This window comes from Phyllostomus hastatus, unplaced genomic scaffold (assembly GCF_019186645.2).
Source record: "Phyllostomus hastatus isolate PE091 unplaced genomic scaffold, TTU_PhHast_1.1 phas_contig_159, whole genome shotgun sequence".
NCBI classification, from domain to species: domain Eukaryota; kingdom Metazoa; phylum Chordata; class Mammalia; order Chiroptera; family Phyllostomidae; genus Phyllostomus; species Phyllostomus hastatus.
The window spans coordinates 2640349-2657593 of NW_025333640.1; the positions used below are offsets into that span (position 1 = coordinate 2640349).

Genomic DNA, 17245 nt, shown 5'->3' on the forward strand with positions numbered 1-17245 from the left:
CCCAAATTTTATGGAAATGATGTTCTCACATCACAACAATAATCATAATGAATTGTTTTTTTTTGTCTTTAAAAACCGCAAAACTCGCCATGGGAAGGATGGGTGTGTGAACTTTGACTTTGAGGCAGGACTTACGACGCCCCCATGTGTCACAAGAGGAAAACCCAATGTTCCTTCATGACAAGGGATCCAGGTCCGTTGCATTTTGGCCAAAACTGCCCCACAAATACAGATCTTTCACAAAGCCGATGTCAGAGGCTGCAGGTGGCAGCCTGCCTGGACGCAGTAGCCCTGTTTGGATGCAGCTGTGCTTCAGAACGTCTCACACCTGTGACAGGTGACTGGCCTGGAGGCGGGGTCTCTCTGGGGGCGGGGTCTATGGGGGCGGGGTCTCTCTGGGGGCAGGGTCTCTCTTTGCTCTGGAAAGGGCCGCTGTGGCTGAGCCGGGGATCTCGGTTCTGCTTGCCCACTGGTTGTCTGTGGTGCTGGTGGTCCGAGGGACAGTGGCCTCATTGAACCCGTTGGAATTTCTTGTGCTGCCGGAACCTTTAGCCTGCAGGGTCCTTGCGGGCCGAATGAGCTCAGCACCTTTGTCAGTCCATCTTCCATCGCCGCCGCCGGCACTTAGTAACCACCGGGTGGAGCAGAACGAACCGGTTCCTGCCCCTGACTCCTTTTGTTCCTGCAGCGAGGCGCCAGCCTTTCAGGCGTTGCTGTGTTCATTGGAGTGGGAGTTGGGGCCTTTCAGGTCCACGAGAGTCTCAGGTGAGCAGAGCAGGCCACCTGAACCTGGAGTTTAGGGCCTGGGACAGAGGTCTTTTGGAGGCAGCCTAGAGGCCCATCCACCAACCTCGGCTGCCTCAGGCTCCAGGTGATTCACCTGGGCCCGGAACAGGGTCCCTGTCCTTATTTGACATTTGGGAAAGAGAGCAGAACCACACATTAAAAAACCCCACCTGGCCCCCAAATATCATAGCCTCACGGGGCAATGCCAGGTCCCGGGACAGGCAGGCCCAAAGCAGCTCAGAAACCTGGCATTTTTCAAGGCGGGAGCTGCTGGCATTGGGGCAGTTCCTCGATGCGGCAAAGAGCTGGGCACCCCTTTTCTTAGCACTGAATGCCACTAGATCCCTCCTGTTGTTGGGATAGCTCCAAATGCAACCGGCTGTCGTCCCAGGTCAAGAGGCATTCGGCATTCCCACTGAGGCCAAGAACCTCATGCTTGGAAACAGCTTTGGTGACACCCAGCTAAGAAGCCAGCTGCAGAGCCAGCAAGAGGGGCCTGGGGTGTGTGCCTGCTCAACTTTTGTTCAGACTCATAGAAATAGAGACTGTTAGGATTGGAGTGGTCTCAGAGGACCTGTTTCTGCAAGCACTGTCCAGTCTTTTCTTAAATACCTCCAGAGATGGGGAACTCACTACCTCTAGAGGCCACCTGATTGGTGTTGAGCCCAGATTAGGAAAGTCTGTCTCCTTTGAATGCAGGTGGCCATAGCGTCCATTCCACTGGGGTTTATGTTCCTGGGTGGCCTTTGAAACAAACAAACATCCAATACCCTGTATCTTCCTTTTTCTTGGTCTGTGTTCCCAAAATGAACCTATTTCAGAGCCAGCTTCTCAGCCTCTGCTCTCGGTGGGAACCCAAGGGGCACATCCCAACTCTGCATTGGGGAGTTTGGAGAAGTGAGGACAACTCATTCCCTTATGAGGTATTGATCGGATTGCCCTGTGGCATGGCATCTGCGCTAAAGGGGCTTGAGAATGTTCTAGGTTGAGAGTCTGTGATTTTTCGAGTGTAGGACAAGCGGCGGATGAGCCGCTTGTAGGATGAGCGGCGGCAGCTCTCACTGGTGCCGTGAGCTCCCATGCTGTCACGTCACATGTGGGTGTCCTCAGAGACCAAGGGGGCCAGTCAAGGGAAAAGCCATAAGGTTGAAGGTGCCCAGGGCACAGCCCTATTGGGGGGGCGAGCTTCCTGGCCAGATGCCCAGGATTGCGGGGGCCGTTCTGGGAGGAAAGGCACAAGAGCGAGTTCCAGATCCAGCCAGGGAGCTGGTGGGCATCTATGGCTCCAACCCCGGCCGGGCGTCAAGCAAGAGAAGGGTCTTAAACCAGGACTTTGTGCAGTGGTGGGGGATGCTGAGGCCACCCAGGACACATGGGCAATGCCCTGTGCTTTTCTCTTCTCGGCTGTGAGCTCATGAGTCTGGAAGGGTGAAGGGCTGAGAACCAGATTCTTGTCCAGAATGCATGACTACTGCATCGTTTTAAAAAATGTTTTCAAGCAGCTAAAAAGGATGCTGGGTTTCAGAGATGGGTGGAGGAAACAGGCACCCTCCGAAGGCTGGGATTCAGGATGAGGTGGGGATGAGATCCAGGGCCAGAGGGCGTCTGACAGAGGTTCCTTGGCGTCTGGCATTTTCTTTCGTGTTCTCTGCACGCTCATCACCTCAAGACATGCTGGAGAGGGAAAAGCACAGGCCAAGTTATTACTGGTTTCGTTTTTATTTTATTTGAATTTTTTATAAGAGTTTACCGGAGCCAAACTGATGACATATGCCGGGAAGCACAATCTCAAATCCTCCCTATTATTGTTTTTTAAAGAAAGTGGAAAATACTGTCCCGTGTTTGTGGAATCTGAAAGCATGGCTCATCCAGCTTGGTGCACCCTTAGCAGCAAGAGTGGTAGCTGCCCTTCAAGGTCTGCCATCTGCCACCCACCTTCCAGGTGTGGTTCTGAAGGGGAGCTCTCTCTTGGTGCCCCAGCAGAACAGACCCAAGGCCTGGTGCCCTCAGTCAGACTGGAGGGAACCCATCCATACCCCATCCACCCACTCATCCATCCATCCACCCATCCATCCATCCACCCACTTATCTATCCCTCCATCCACCCACCTCACCCACCCATCTGCCCTTCCACCTACCCATTCATCATCCATCCACATACCCATCTATCCAACCCCCATCTGTCCATCATTGCATACAATTTCTTCTTTTGTGTCTTTAATCATTTTAACCATTTCTACCTGAAGATACCCAGGAGGGCGTCTAATTCTGTCGGTTGTTGCATCTGCTGATTTTTTCTCAGGGTGGATGATTCCCTGGTGTGTTTTGTGCCTGGATGCAAACTCATTGCCAGAAGGCATGGACTGAGATGATCTTTTCAAAAATGTCTTGAGAACTGTGTCCACTCACTATGCCCATGGCAATACTGGTCTAAGTCCGTTTTTTGATGTTTACTTTGTAGCCTGGGGCTTCCTGAATCACATGGGCAGTATTAAGGCACACTGAGGATTTGTAGGAGAGAGTGTGGCCGAGGATTAATGCTGCACATTCCAGAGAAAGGTGCGGCTCTTGCCCAGCTCCTAGGAGGCCACCTCTGAGTCCTGGGAATGTCCTGCCTGGTAAGAGTGACTTCGTTTACCTAAGACCTTGGCTCACGTCAGGTAGGCTAGGCTAACAATGTGGCTTAGGGGGGTCGACAGCTTGGCCTCTGGAGGGGCTGGAACAAAAGGCAGCTCTGTGGGCAGTCAGCCGCGCACACGTGACTGACCCCACTAAGTACCCTGGACACTAAGGCTCAAGTGGGCGACATCCCCGGTTGGTAACGCTTCCTGCGTATTGCCCTCCTTTTAGCTGGGAGAATTAAGGGCTGTCCTATTGTTGATTTTCACCCGAATCCATCCTCCCATTGTAATAAACCATAATTGTGAACACAGCAGCTTTGCCGAGTTCTGTTAGTCCTCCCAGCCAATCCCTGAACCCGAGGCAAGTCTTCAGAACCCTCAACACACAAGAAGGTTTTTCCTGGCATTGAGAACCAGACAGAGACACTGCGACAGGCTGTGGGCAGGCTGCGTTTGGCTGGGGTGGACTCCACTTAAGACATTTCAAAATAAAAAAGGCTCCAAGATCTCCCTGTTTCCTACCCACCTTGTTTCCTGATCTTCTGTGACTGGAGCAGACCTATGGAAGAGAGGAGTCTTAACATCATCTGCCCACTTTTGAGAGGCTTGGCATTTGTCTTTGAGCCCCATGAGGGCTGGCACAGCTTCATCTTTGGCACAAAGCAAGTGTCAGCGTGTGTCTCTGAGAGACACATGAGCTGGGACAGGCAATCATAAGGAGACGGGCCAAGGCCCTTCTCTAAAGCAAAACAAAGCCAGTAATGTGGCTCGGGACCCACCAGGCCTGGAGAGGCCAAGAGGGTCCCCCCTGAAGACCCACAGGGACTTGCACAAAGGTCACCTAGTAGGACCTTCACCTGAGGCCACAGCTTGGTCTCTCAGTGGCATCAGCTGCCCTTGGTCCCTGTGCTTGGCTTGTGCTGAATGCAGGGAAGAGGAGGGGATGGTCCCAAAATAGAGCCACTGCCCCTGGGGAGCCTGAGGGCAGGAGAAGGAGGGTTTGACAAGGATCGAATGCAGGGGGCAGACCTGACAGAGGCAGGAGAGTTGGGAGGGACTTCCAGAGGTGAGGGAGGGGACAGAGCCATGCCGCTGGTCTACACATCCCAGGGGGAGACTCTGAAGGACTTTCAGTAGGTATTCGGTAAGTTTAAAAAAAAACAAAAAACAAGAAGGTGGAGGGAGGGAATAGGAGCAACTGCTTCAGAGGCACAGAGTATCGTTATGGGCTAAACTAGAAATAGGAACTGCCGTTGTGAATGCACTAAATGGTGTACTTTAAAATGAGTCATTGCCCTCGCTGGTGTGGCTCAGTGGATTGAACGCTGGCCTGCAAGCCAAAGGGTCACTGGTTTGGTTCCTGGTCAGGACGCTTGCCTGGGTTGTGGGCCAGGTTCCCAGTAGGGGATGTGCAAGAAGCAACCATACATTGATGTTTCTCTCCCTCTCTTTCTCTCTCCCTTGCCCTCTGCCTAAAAATAAATAAATAAAATCTTTTAAAAAATGAGTCATTGCATGTTTTGTGAATTTTACCTCAACTAAAAATAAATGAGTGAGGGGCCCTGGCTGGGTGGCTCAGTTAGTTATTGACCCAATACGCCAAGGTTGTGGGTTTGATCCCTGGTCAGGGCCCATCAAGAATCAACCAATGAAAGCACAAATGGGTGGAAAAACAAATTAGTGTTTGTCTCTCTATCCCTTCCTCTCTCTTCCTAAAATCAATAAATAAAAATAAATACAAGAGCCCAGGGTGGTGTGGCTCAGTGGATTGAGTGCTGGCCTGTGAACCAAAGGGTCGCTAGTTGGATTCCCAGTCAGGGCACATGCCTGGGTGTGGGCCAGGTCTCCAGTGTGGGGTGTGCAAGAGACAACCCACCAATGTTTCTCTCCCTCTCTTTCTCCCTTCCTCTCTTTGTAAAAATAAATAAAAATAAAATCTTTAAAAAATAAAAAAGAGAAACAACTCTTTCAATAATAACATGTATACATTTTAAAATAAAGAAATAGGTGAGTGAGGCAAGCCCAGGAGGCGGGCAGGTCCTGGAAGCGAGCCCCCAAGGACCTTTCCCGGGTGGGTACCGAGTTCTGTTTCCACATTGTCCAGCGCCGAGCCTGAAACGTGGCAGGTGTGACCGAGGATCAAATTTCTAAATGTTATTTATTGTTAATTCTTTAAATTTAAATAGGGGCCTCTCAAAGGGGCTCCCTGTGGGACAGCGCAGAGCGGAGGAAAGAGTGACCCCAGTACTGAGCGTTTAGGGTGGAGCAGGCATCGCGCTGGCTCACACCGTGTTTGTGTTTCATCATCCTGACAACATCAGGATCAGGAAAACACGGTAACACCAGGATTGCTTTCATTGGGCCCTCCGGTGGGCTCCGCACCCCTCGCTGGGTGTCAGCCTCACGTGTGGTCACTTGAGTACTTACCTGTGCTCCGCTGGCCCTGCCTCTGGCTTCTCTTCCGACCTGGGCAGGACGAACTCCGGCTGCGGCCTTGCACTGGGGACAGAAAGAGGTGACCAGGGATGACAAGGTGGCGTGAGCACAGGGGCTCGAGGTTCCCACTGGCCTCTTTGGCCTGGGCCCACCATGCCCCAGGGCAGCTTGGACAGGGTTTTGCTGTACCCAGGAAGTGCTGGGCCGGGAGGGTGGAGAGAAGTGATCATCCAGAGGTTAATGAAGATGAGGCAGCTGTGAGGAAGGGGTGTGGGCGGGGACAGGGGACAGGGAAAGACTGGGAACCATTTCTTTCTAGCGTGTATCTCAGCTTATCACCCGAGAGGCATCTACATGTGTGTTCCAGGGATGCTGTCGCCCCCAGCGCTATGACTCCAGAAGGTAGATGCCTGCTTGTGTTATGTTTCCATGCCTGTGCATAGCTAAGGCTCAGGAGTCAGGAGGAGCATGACTCAGGGAGAGAGAAAGAGAGACAGAGACAGAGAAAAAGAGAGACACAGATGAGAGACAGAGAGACAGGAAGAGAGAGAGACAAAGGGAGGGAGGGACGAGGAAAGAAAAAGAACAAGGAAAGAGTTATTACTACTTCATATTCATTATGATGGCTACTATTATAAAAACAGAAAGTAACAACAAGGACGGGGAGAAACCGGACTCCGTGCCTCGCTGGTGGGATGTACGATGGTGCAGCCACCGTGGGAAACAGCATGATCCCACTCACAGGAGGTCCCTGGAGGAGTCAGATCCACAGAGACAGGAAGTAGACGGTGGGGCCCAGGGCAGGGGAGGGGACGGGAGTCAGTGTGGGAAGGTGTTAAGTTTTGGAGATGGACGGTGGGAACAGCTGCACAACAATGCGAATGTACTTATGGCCCCTGAGCTGTGCACTTAATAGATAAAATGGTGAACCTTACATTATGTAAATGTTATTGCAAGTATTAAATTACAGGATAGAAGGAAAGAAGGAAGGGAGGAGGAAAGAAGGAGCGAAGAGCTAGGAGAGGAGGAAAAATTCCAGAATGGCAAGGGATGGTGACCCCTGCCTGCCCCTCAGCCTCACCTCCCCTGTGCTGCCTCTGTCACATTAAATGACACTGTGTGAACCCGCTGTACTTTTGCTCATTATGCGTCTCATCTGCCGACATCACCCCTCCCTGTCCCCAGGGCCCGCTTTCCTCACTGGGTGAGGTGTCATTCTCCTTTGCCATTTAAAGGAACTTCTGGTCCAGGACTCTATCTTAGTTGCCTCTGTGTCCCTGTGTTTTCACACAGGGCCAGGCAATGAAATATACTTTCCACCCACTGAAAGCCCCACCTCTCTTACAGACTTGCTGTGTGGCTGTGGGCAGGTGCCTTGCCTTCTCTGAGCCTCGGATACCCAGGCTGTAAGATGCCATCAGCATCCTCTGCCTGCCTGGCTCTTGGGAGGAATGTGACAGTATCCAGCAGGTGGCACAAGGGCTCCATAACTGGGTGGGACCAGACGAGCCCTGAAGGTCTGTGACAATCACGAACAGGGAGGCAATAAGGTTTTAAAGGGACATGTCTGGGCCTCTCAGTGTGAGTATGGAGCTGGTGCTCCCTTTGTAAGGGGAGAACTTAGCATCATCGTGATTACCGTGAGCCCACCATTTTTGCTACCTTTGCTACACTGTTCCTGATTTTTCACAATAACCTCCAAGGTCATTGTGAACTTTTTATGTACCTAGTGTCCTTCTGTGACTAAGTGGGGAAACCTGGATTTGAACTGGGGTCTGACTCCAAGTCCTAGAGAGAAGAGCAGAGCCTCGGGTGTGACATCGGTCCCTGCTGAGCCAAAGCCCCTGGCTGCCCCCCATGCAAGCCCAGCTTGGCGCCAGCCCCCACCCACCCCGACAGGGACACTCTGCACAGACCTTTCTCTCCTGGCCTTGAGCCTTTCTTCTTCATACCTGGAAGAGAGAAGGAGCCGCATGTGAGATGCAGCTCTGTAGGCACACTGCCCAGGGAGTCCTGCATGTAAACTAGGCTTCAGAGCGGCAAGTACAGCCAGAGCTGACAGTCTGCTGGCATTTCCATGCTTCCTGAGCTGCTCTGCAAGCCCCCTGGAGCAGGGAATATCTGTTTTGTTGGCATGTCCCAGCATCTGGTGGAGATGCGACCCAGCAGGCATTTTTCTGCCGGACCCGGTGATTGAAGAGTGCCATTATAAAGCAACACACTCACTGACGTGGGTTGGTCTATATACCCCTCCACCAGGGCAAAGTGTTTCTGTAAAGGGTTGGAGAGCAAATATTTTCAGCTTTGCGGGCCAGTCTGGGTTGCACTAACTCAATTCATTTGCAGCTTGAAAACAGCCATAGATGATCTGTTAAGAAATGGGTGTGGCTGTGTGCCAATAAAACTTTATTTATAAAAACAAGTCACAAGCCATGGCTTGCTGGCCCTGCCCTGCACTAGATCCCCGGGCCAAAGTATTCTCTAATCTCACATGCTCTTGTTTCACTGATTCCCTCTGTCCTGCTGCTCCCCCACTCATATCTGGTTCCTGGGCAGCCGTGTTCAGCTGAGTGGGGACCTCAGGTGCTTGGGAGCGTTGAGGATGCCGGCAGGGGCACTCAAAGGGCACGGGGACACTTACTGTAGCACGCAGTCTGGGATCTGCACGTGCTCCATGGGGATGAGCTGCTCCAGATCTTCCAAGCTGTGCACGTACTGGATCTTGTTGATGAACTTGACACTGCCAGGAGGAGAAGAAGGTGTTGTCGCCCAGAGCCAGGAGGAGAGATGGTGGACAGGCAGGCACACATAACCCGATCTGAGGATGCCCTGAGCACCTTAGCTCAACCCCCCTCCCTGCCCGACGCCAGCCCCACTGTCCACCCCTACTGTGGTGGACAGAGCAGAGCCTTGGGTCTCCCCGCACAAGAGGAGAAGGATCCCAGGCCCTGCATCTGGCCCCGACCCCTGCTAAGCTGAGGCCCTGGTTTAAAGGAAGCAGAGCGGCAAGAGGTTCCAACAGACTCTAGGCTGTCTCTCTCTATCCACCCTAAGAAGTGCCCCTCTGCTCCAGTTTCCCCAAGAATGCCTTCCTGGCACTCTCATCACCGCTGGGGACCACAGTCATCGTTTGGGCACAGAAAGGCAAACGTGGGGCTGCTGACTCCTCCTCCTCCGTTCTCTTGGGATGAGCGGTGTCTCGCTGTCCGGACCAGACTCAGGCTGGCTGGTAACACACAGTGCTTTGAACTCATGGTTATTTATTTACTTTTTCAAATTTTAACTGAAACCTACTTTTGGTGATATATAAAGTAAACTTTTTTCCAAGGGAAAATGGAATTTTGTAACAATGAGAAATGTCAGGCCAAGAGAATATAACAGTATAAAACATAAGAAAACGGTCCATTGGCAGTAGAGAAAGGTAAGACAGAGTGAGACTTCTACAAGGGTGTGTCAAGAAGTTTCGTATCTGTTTTTAGGGATCAGACAAAAATTCAGCTCAAGCTGTCCAGCATCCAGGGATAAGTTCTGCAGCTTATGGTGTGTCCTCGGGAAAAATAAAGCAGTTGCTCAGCAGAGGCCAGTGGTGACTGGCGAGGGGATGACAGAGATTTTCCCTCAGGAAGTCACAAAGCGGCCATGTGTACTGGAAAAACAAATCCAACTGCTTTCATGCAGTTCAGATTTATTTTTTTTTACTACAAAAATTATCCTCAGAGCCCAAGGCCTCCTTCCGGTTGGCGTGACAGAAGGGTAAAGTGCATATGTGCAGGGAGTGAGGCGGGTCGTCCACGCTGTACCTGGGCGTGCTGGGGCCCAGCAGGCTCTGAGGGGGGATGGATCAGATTTGTTAGGAAGGTTTATTTTGTGGTTCACAGAGCCAGCACCTGCTGCTCTGAGCACTGGTCTATAAATAGAGGCAAAAATCACGTCATGATATTGTGGTCTCACCCACCGTGCCCATCAGTGGAAACAGATACCCGAATCTCTGCGGTGACTGTGCTCTGTCTGCCTGTGAGCTGAGCTTTCGAGGGGGGGGGGGGGCGGGGCGGGTTGGGAGAAGCACTTTCCCAAACTCTGATCGGCCTGGAAGGCACAGGGGTGTTCTTGCAGATACAATGACAGAAGCTCAGCGCTAGACTGTAGGTCAGAATGGGTCTCTACTTTCCTCGGCTTTTTAACGGAGAGGTTCACTTCCCCACCTCCTTTCTTTTTTAGTTTTTTCAAACTAAAAAGCTCAGAATGAGATTCTCAAAATTTACTGTGGGAATAGCAGCCAAGAGTGAGTGGATGACCTGCCTTGAACGAGGGGACATTGAGAACAGAATGGAATTCTGTTAGGCCGAAGTGCATGTTCACCGTTTTGCCCAGTGGGTTCATCATTAGCACAAATGATCCATCACTAGTGCGCTATGTACCTGCTTTCACTAATACTAGGAGTCCTTCAGCACAGACGCTGAAGTTGCAAATGCTTCATGCTGTGAGTGTCTTTCAAGGCCAAGTGTGGCCCTGACTCTTAAACTCATCACAGATTCTTAACTGGGAATGTGGAAATGAAGGATCTTGATCCAATTCAGTGTTTGGAGTGATATTAAATTAAATGTACATTCAACGTTTATGTGATTGACTACAGCATTTAACATGCCAAATTTTGTTTCCTTGGTCTGTTTTTTCAGGAGCTTCTATATCGTTCAGTAAAGGGGGAACCCAGCAGGCCTGGCGTGCCCTACCCCTGCACACTGCAGAGAGAGACCTGGGCTCTCGGTCCTCGAGGGAGATCACCTGGAAGCCTAGAATTGTCCTACCTGGTAAGAGTGTCTTGGGTCGCCTGAGCCTGGAGTGCAGCCACGTAGCCTGTGCTACTGCCGTGATTTATGGTGGGGGCCTTGGGCCATGTAATGCCAATGTGACCTCTGGAGTGGCTGGAGACCGAGTGACTAAGGTGGGCCGCTTGGTCCTCCATTCCTGTGTGGCTGAGCCCCAGAAAAACCCTGGATGCCCAGGTGAGCTTCCTGATGGGCAGCACTTCTACATGCAGTCCTGCGTCCTAGCTGGGAGGGCTAAGGGCTTCCGGCACAACTCCACTGGGGGGGACAACTGGAAGCTCATTTCTGGTTTCTCTGAGACCCCCATTCGTGCCCTTTCCCTTTGCCAACCTTCATGTCCACCCTTTTGTTGTAATAACCCGTACCCGTGAGTGTAGCAGCTTTTCTGAGCTCTGCGAGTCCTTCCGGTGAGTCACCAATCCCACAGGGGGTTCATGTGTTGGTTCACTGAATTATTTTATTGGCCAGAAGTAGGTCAGACCCTCCTGGCACCCTAATGGCCCCCACACAAATTCTGGAGTGAATGGAGCTGGGTTCCCTTCTGAGGGAGGGTGGTGGGCTAGTGACCTGGCTGGGTGACTCTGGGAGAGTTCCTTGACCTTTCTGAGCCTCAGTTTCCTCATTTGCGAATGTGCATGATCGCACCAACCTCTCAGGGCTGTGTTTGCAAATGTTAAAAGGTATCCAATGTTCAACGTGGGAGAGCCAGTTATTGTTTTCCACATGCTCGTTGCTTTATAATGATACCTGTGATTGAAAACTGTTTATAACAATAATATGCATTTAGTGTAAAGAAGCTGGGAAATACAGATTAAAAAAAAAAAAGGACTGACAACAGCCAACGTGGGTATCAGGGCACAGGTCACACTCTCACCTGATGAAGGGGCGGGAGATGGCCAGCACAGTGCGGATGAACCAGGATGGGTGGACGATGATCAGGGACTTCAGGTTTTTCCGTAATCTGTGTGGGCAGGCAGAGGAAGCAAGGTGGGCTCCAGGGGGCCAGCCCTGGGGAGGGAGGGGCTCACAGGTGTTGCCTCCTCTGGACCCCCTGTGGGTGCCATGCTTTTACAGGGAGAGGCAGTTTCTGTGAAGCTAAGCCCCTTGGGGGAGCCTGCAAGTGGCAGAGCTGGCTCCCTTTTACATGAGAGTCTGAGCTTTTGGCTGCATGGCCATGCCATCTCCCATTCCTGAGTTTTTTGGGGGTACCCTGGTTCTGACCACCTGTGTGGTCTTGTTGAATTGTGTCCCCCCCAATACACATGATGCAGCCCTAACCCCCAGGACCTCAGAATGGGACACTGTTTGGAAAACAGGTCATTGCAGCGGTAATGATTTCAGCTGAGGTCACACTGGAGCAGGATGGGCTCCAATACAAGATGAGTGGTGTCCTTGAAAAAAGGGGAAATTCGGACACAGACACACACAGGGAGATGCCATGTGGAGATGAAGGCAGAGACTGGGGTGATGCATCCACAAGCCAAGGGACGCCGAGGACTGCCAGCGACCACTAGGAGTTGGGAGAGCAGGGAGCAGATTGTCCCTCAGGGCCCCAGAGGAACCAGCCCTGCTGACACCTCAGCTCTTAGTTCCCCTTGCACCCGAGGCGGGCCCCCAGCCCTCCTGCTCACCTTCTGTCGATCATCTGGTAGCACTTCTTCAGCCAGCTGATGCCTGGCATCCTCCGCCGGGGGGTGGCGCCGTTCAGGTACACAATCATGTAATCCTCTGCCACCAGCAGTTCCAAACTGCTGATGACATACCTGGTCACAGGGCACAGAGGACAGGGGACCCGGTGAGAGCAGCCCAGAGTTAGAAAGCCCCAGGTCCTGGGACTGAACACCTGTGGCACCTGCCCCCTTTGCCACCCCCTGCCCCAGCTGTGCCAGCCACACCTGTTCAGGAAATGGGGTGGATATGAATAACCCCTGCCCACTGCAAATTTGTGTCAATGGGTATAATGAGTGTAACAGTTACATTTAATTGAGCATTTACTATGTGCCATGCTTTATATGCATGACTTCACTTAATATCTCCACTAATTCTGGGGGTGGGCCTCAATAGCCCCAGATATAGCTGGGGAACAGGCACCCACAGCAGACGGTCTACTGCACCAGATTTTGGGACCCGAGGTCCATCCCAGCTCTATCTCTCCCTGAGCAATTTCAGAAAGATCCTTTCTTCTCTTAGCCTCTACTTTCCCATCTGTAACTGGGGAGACTGGGTTCGCCCGCATCTCAGGCCACTTCCCATTTTGACCTCCCATAGGCACCTCCTCGTCCTCTGGTCCACCTGGTGCCCAAACCCCACTGTGTAAGAAGGAAATCATCATAGTAACGATAATGCGTAATCACGGTTTACTGAGCTCTTACTGTTATCTGCCAGGTGCTTCATATGTATTATCTTTCTCTGTCATAATAAAACGGTGCCTGTGTCCTTGGGCAAGGGACTTACTCTCTGCGCCTCAGACTCTGCCCCTGGAGGAGGGGAGGGCCCCACCCCACAGGGCTGTGGTGAGGGTGCAATGCATTATCACATACACAGACTTAGCTTCGTGGACCACATAGAAACACTCAATACATGACAATGACGATGACAACTGCACCAATGAGGCCCAGTGGGTGAGCAGGGGACTCAGATCCAGGCCTGCTGGTGGCCCAGCCCCTCGCTGGTGCCAGGCACAGCCCCTCCCAACATGGTTCTCACAGGCTGGTCCAGCCCACTCTGGGACTCTCAGAAATGTCGGCACCCGGAACGGAGCAGGCGGGCCACTCACAGGAAGAGGTGCTCCATGATGTAGTGGTAGTCGGGGGAGCTGCTGTCTGGGAGGAAGCAGGCCGCAAACACGATGATGGCATTGAGGCCTTCGCCATAGTACCCTGGGGAGATGCAGCCAGTGAGTGGCCCCAGGCAGAGGTGGGCAGAGCCCTCTCTGAGCTTCCAGCTGCCCCGTGCCCCTGACCTGGCTCTGCCTTTGGTAGGGAACGCCAGCCACCCTCACCAGCATCCTGACATGTACCCGGAGTCCACGCCATGTCCCCGTGCAAATTCCACCCTTGCCCACCCAGAGACAGGTGCTTAACATCCTGCAGCTCATGAAGAGCCTGGGGTTCAGAGAGGGCCACTGACCGTGGGGCTCCAGTGGCCCAGCTGCAGCCAAAAGGGGGCCTTGGGGCGAGGTCTCACCTCCGTGGGTCACTACCCTCATGTAGGGCCGGATCATGTGCAGGTCGATCCGGTGCTCTTGTTCTCCGATGATTACCGTCCGCCATAGGCGCCCGTTGGCAGCACCGCCATCCTCAGCCAAGCCGTCCCCAAACAGGTCCGCGCTGTCCCCAGGCATGTTTTTGGCAGCAGCCACAGGGGTGTCATCTGGAAGCGGGCCAGGGGGTGAGTGGAAGAGACACCTGAGTCAGATGTCTCTCGTCCCAGGCTCTGCCAGCTGCCTTTGCTGCCTGTGGCCGCAGAGCCCACACTGCTCCCCAGGCCACAGGCAAAACACTTGTCCTATGCTCCACTCACTGACAGTGTCAGCCTGAGGCTGTTAGGGAAATACGGGACCTGGGAGACAAAAAGTCACTCCCGCATGATTTTTTTTTCAAGCTGTGGAATCCGGGAAAATGCTCAGGGTGGATGCTGGGTAGTCAGCCTGAGTAGAGCTCATCTCTGTGGACGACTTGCTGCGTGACTTTGCACATAGTTTCTCCTCTGTGTGCATCTGTCCTTCTCGGGCTCTCAGCCACTCTGAGAATACCCACCTCTTTCCCAGCCTTCATCCTGCAGGCTTCCTGCTTCAGGAAATGGCTCAGCCACATTCCCAGCTGCTCAGGCCCCCAAATGCAGGCATCACGACTGACTCCCTCTTCCCTTTCTCTTCCACCCTCACCCCCCACCCCAGCCCACCCCCGCCCCACAGGCCTGTGGCTCTGCTTCCATCCCCGTGGCCACCAGCACCACAGCCTTTCTCGCCTGAACTGTGCTCTTGTCTTGACTTGTCAGATCAACTAATACCTACTCAGTGAAACCTGAGCCACCTTTCAAAAGGAGCCCCCACTCCCAGTGGCCCCAGCTCAACGTGTGTCACCCTGAGTGAGTGTTTTTGACATTTGGGGCTGGGTCACTCTCTGTGGAGGGCTGCCCTGGGTACTGCAGGGTGTTGAGCAGCACTTGTAGCCTCCACCCCAAGTCGTGACAACCGTAGATGAAACCAGACGTTGCCAAGGGCTCTCTAGGGGGCAGAATCAACCCCCCGGGGAGACGGCCCCTCCCCCCCATGCCATCACCTCACCCAGTCTTCTCATGGCACTGACCAGCTGCAGTGGCCTCGTGCACATTTATTATCTAGTGTCTGTCTCCAACCCCTGTGTGTGCAGATGGGCACCACTGTCTGTTCCTGCCACATTCCCTCCGCATCCCGTCTCAGCTGAGACCTGCTCCCGAGTAAATGCTCCACAAACACTTGTGGAATCAGTTGGAGGCATTTCCTTTTGATCTGGGTCACCCTTGAGAATAATACATGGAGATGCAATGGCCAGCGCATCCTCCTGGGGCTGTTTTGTGAGCCCTGGGTCAGGACACCCATCCAGCCTGAGCCTGTGGGGATAGAGGGACTGCTCTAGGAGGCTGGCCTGGGAAGCCGCAGGGGGTGCTGAGTGCAACCTGGGGCCACTCGGGTGCCATGGGCAACCCTCGAGCTCACCTTCCCACTCCAGCTCATTGCCATTCCCCAGGAACTCCAGTGAGTCAGTCTCATCGGGGGTCTCAATGTCATCCACATTGATGTCCAGGTCATCAGGGGTGTCCAAAAAGTCATCTGACAGCAGGGAGCCCTCGCTCTGATCCAGGGAAATGTTGATCTCTGGAGCGACCAATGTCTTCCGCTTACGGTGGGCTCCGTTGAAGTTTAACGTGTTGGGAGGGGCTTCAGAGAAACAGGAAAACGGAAATGACAAAACAAAACAGGTGCTTCTTCTTTCTTTTTCCTCCTCTCCACTTCCTGACCTGGTGGGGGCTGTACCCCATTGTGTGGTAGGCCCACTACCTATATTTAGTAGAGAAACTGGAGGCCCAGGGAGGCTAAGCAACCAGCTCAAGGACACACAGCAACACTGCTGTGCTGACTTCATGATGGTGCCCACGTGTCTCTCGCCCAGTACAGCTGCTTTCCTTGCGGGCCTCAGAGCAGAACAACCCAACCCCCTTCCCTGACATTCTCCCCAGGAGTCACGGCCCCTGGGATTTCTGCAGTCCGGGGCCCACGGAGACCCGGAAAGAGCGCCCCCATTTCTGCAGGCGTAGAAACTCACAGGACGTGTCTTCCGCTGGACTGCCAAGTGAGTCCATCCCCGTCTCTTCCCGTAACGGCCTGCGAACCCAGCCAGGAGGGGACATTACCAGGCACCAAAAATCCAGCCATTGGAGCGTGGGGTTCAGACACAACAACAAAAACAAAAACAACAAAACTCGCTTAGTTCTGGGAATTGTTGGGACAAAATACGTCTGTGCCTCAGCACAGAAAACCATGCCGCCCCGGTGCCAGAGGCTCCCTGCGGAGAACCCAGTGTATGTTGTCTTTATTTTTTTGTGTGATGGGGAAAGCCGAAGCTGAGAGACAGGGAGGGTCTCATCCCGTCACACAGTCTCACATACTCTGAGATGTAAGCCGCATGGTTTATGAGGCAGCTCTGCAGGGTTCGGTCGCTGGTGCATTGTTGCTGGTAAACACAGCCAGAAGTTACCCAGCGGACACAGGAGTCGACCAATAAAGGTCCCCATGGCCGACACTGGGGCAGTTTGGGCGGCAACAACAAAAAAATCATGGAGTATTGGATTGTAAGTTGAAGTGTAAAATAAAATGTCCGTGAGATTATATGGATATACATAAATAACTGAAGCAATAAATATAGGGGAGAAGAGACAGCTTTTCTGCATGGAAGAATTCCAAATAATGTATGTAGATTCTCTGCGCTCAGGAGATGGAAAATAACTCCCTGCTCTTTGATGCGGGCTGGACAGACTGGCTTCCTTCCCAAGAGGACAGTGTGAGACGGGGGAGAGTGACTTGACAGTGCGAAGCCTGACCGGCGCACTCCGCCGGGGGATAAAGGTTGATGTCGACGGTGGTAAGTCACGGTGACACACGACCCTGGACTCGAGGGGATGAGAAGCCCTTCACTGTGGCGTCTTCCTCCAGAGCCCACCCCCCTGGTCTAACCATGAGGAAAACACCAGGCAAACTCCCAGTTTAGGAATATTCTACAAAATCCCTGAGCAGTCCTCCTCAAAACTGTCAAAATGACCAAAAACAAGGAAAATGTGAGTAACCCCAGCTCGGATGAGCCTATGGGGACGTGAGGACTAAATGGTACGTGGGGTCCTGAGGGGGGTCCTGGGGCAGAATGGTGTCAGGAAAAAGAGGCTGTAGAAATCTGAATAAACTGTGGACTTAAGTCATTAATAATGTACCGATATTGGTCCATTAACTGTAACATGGGTGCCAGTCTAATTTAAAATATTAATCATAGGAGAAACTGGGTGCAGGGTATATGGAAACTTTCTGTAATATTCGTGCAGCAA

At 52.7% G+C, this 17245-nt stretch overlaps 1 protein-coding gene across 1 annotated transcript in view; it reads right to left on the bottom strand.

Annotated features, from left to right (window-relative positions):
• Nucleotides 1-17245, bottom strand: part of ATCAY (ATCAY kinesin light chain interacting caytaxin) — a 31588-nt gene continuing 14343 nt past the window's right edge. Inside the window, exons 3-13 of the mRNA XM_045830938.1 lie at nucleotides 15976-16034; nucleotides 15369-15590; nucleotides 13856-14041; nucleotides 13446-13548; nucleotides 12301-12432; nucleotides 11544-11630; nucleotides 8485-8583; nucleotides 7760-7795; nucleotides 5835-5906; nucleotides 3934-3966; nucleotides 1-2460 (exon numbers count right to left, since the gene is read on the bottom strand). Of these exons, the coding sequence (XP_045686894.1) occupies nucleotides 2451-2460; nucleotides 3934-3966; nucleotides 5835-5906; nucleotides 7760-7795; nucleotides 8485-8583; nucleotides 11544-11630; nucleotides 12301-12432; nucleotides 13446-13548; nucleotides 13856-14041; nucleotides 15369-15590; nucleotides 15976-16034 (1039 nt within the window). The 3' untranslated portion in view covers nucleotides 1-2450. The remainder of the gene's footprint in view (nucleotides 2461-3933; nucleotides 3967-5834; nucleotides 5907-7759; nucleotides 7796-8484; nucleotides 8584-11543; nucleotides 11631-12300; nucleotides 12433-13445; nucleotides 13549-13855; nucleotides 14042-15368; nucleotides 15591-15975; nucleotides 16035-17245) is intronic.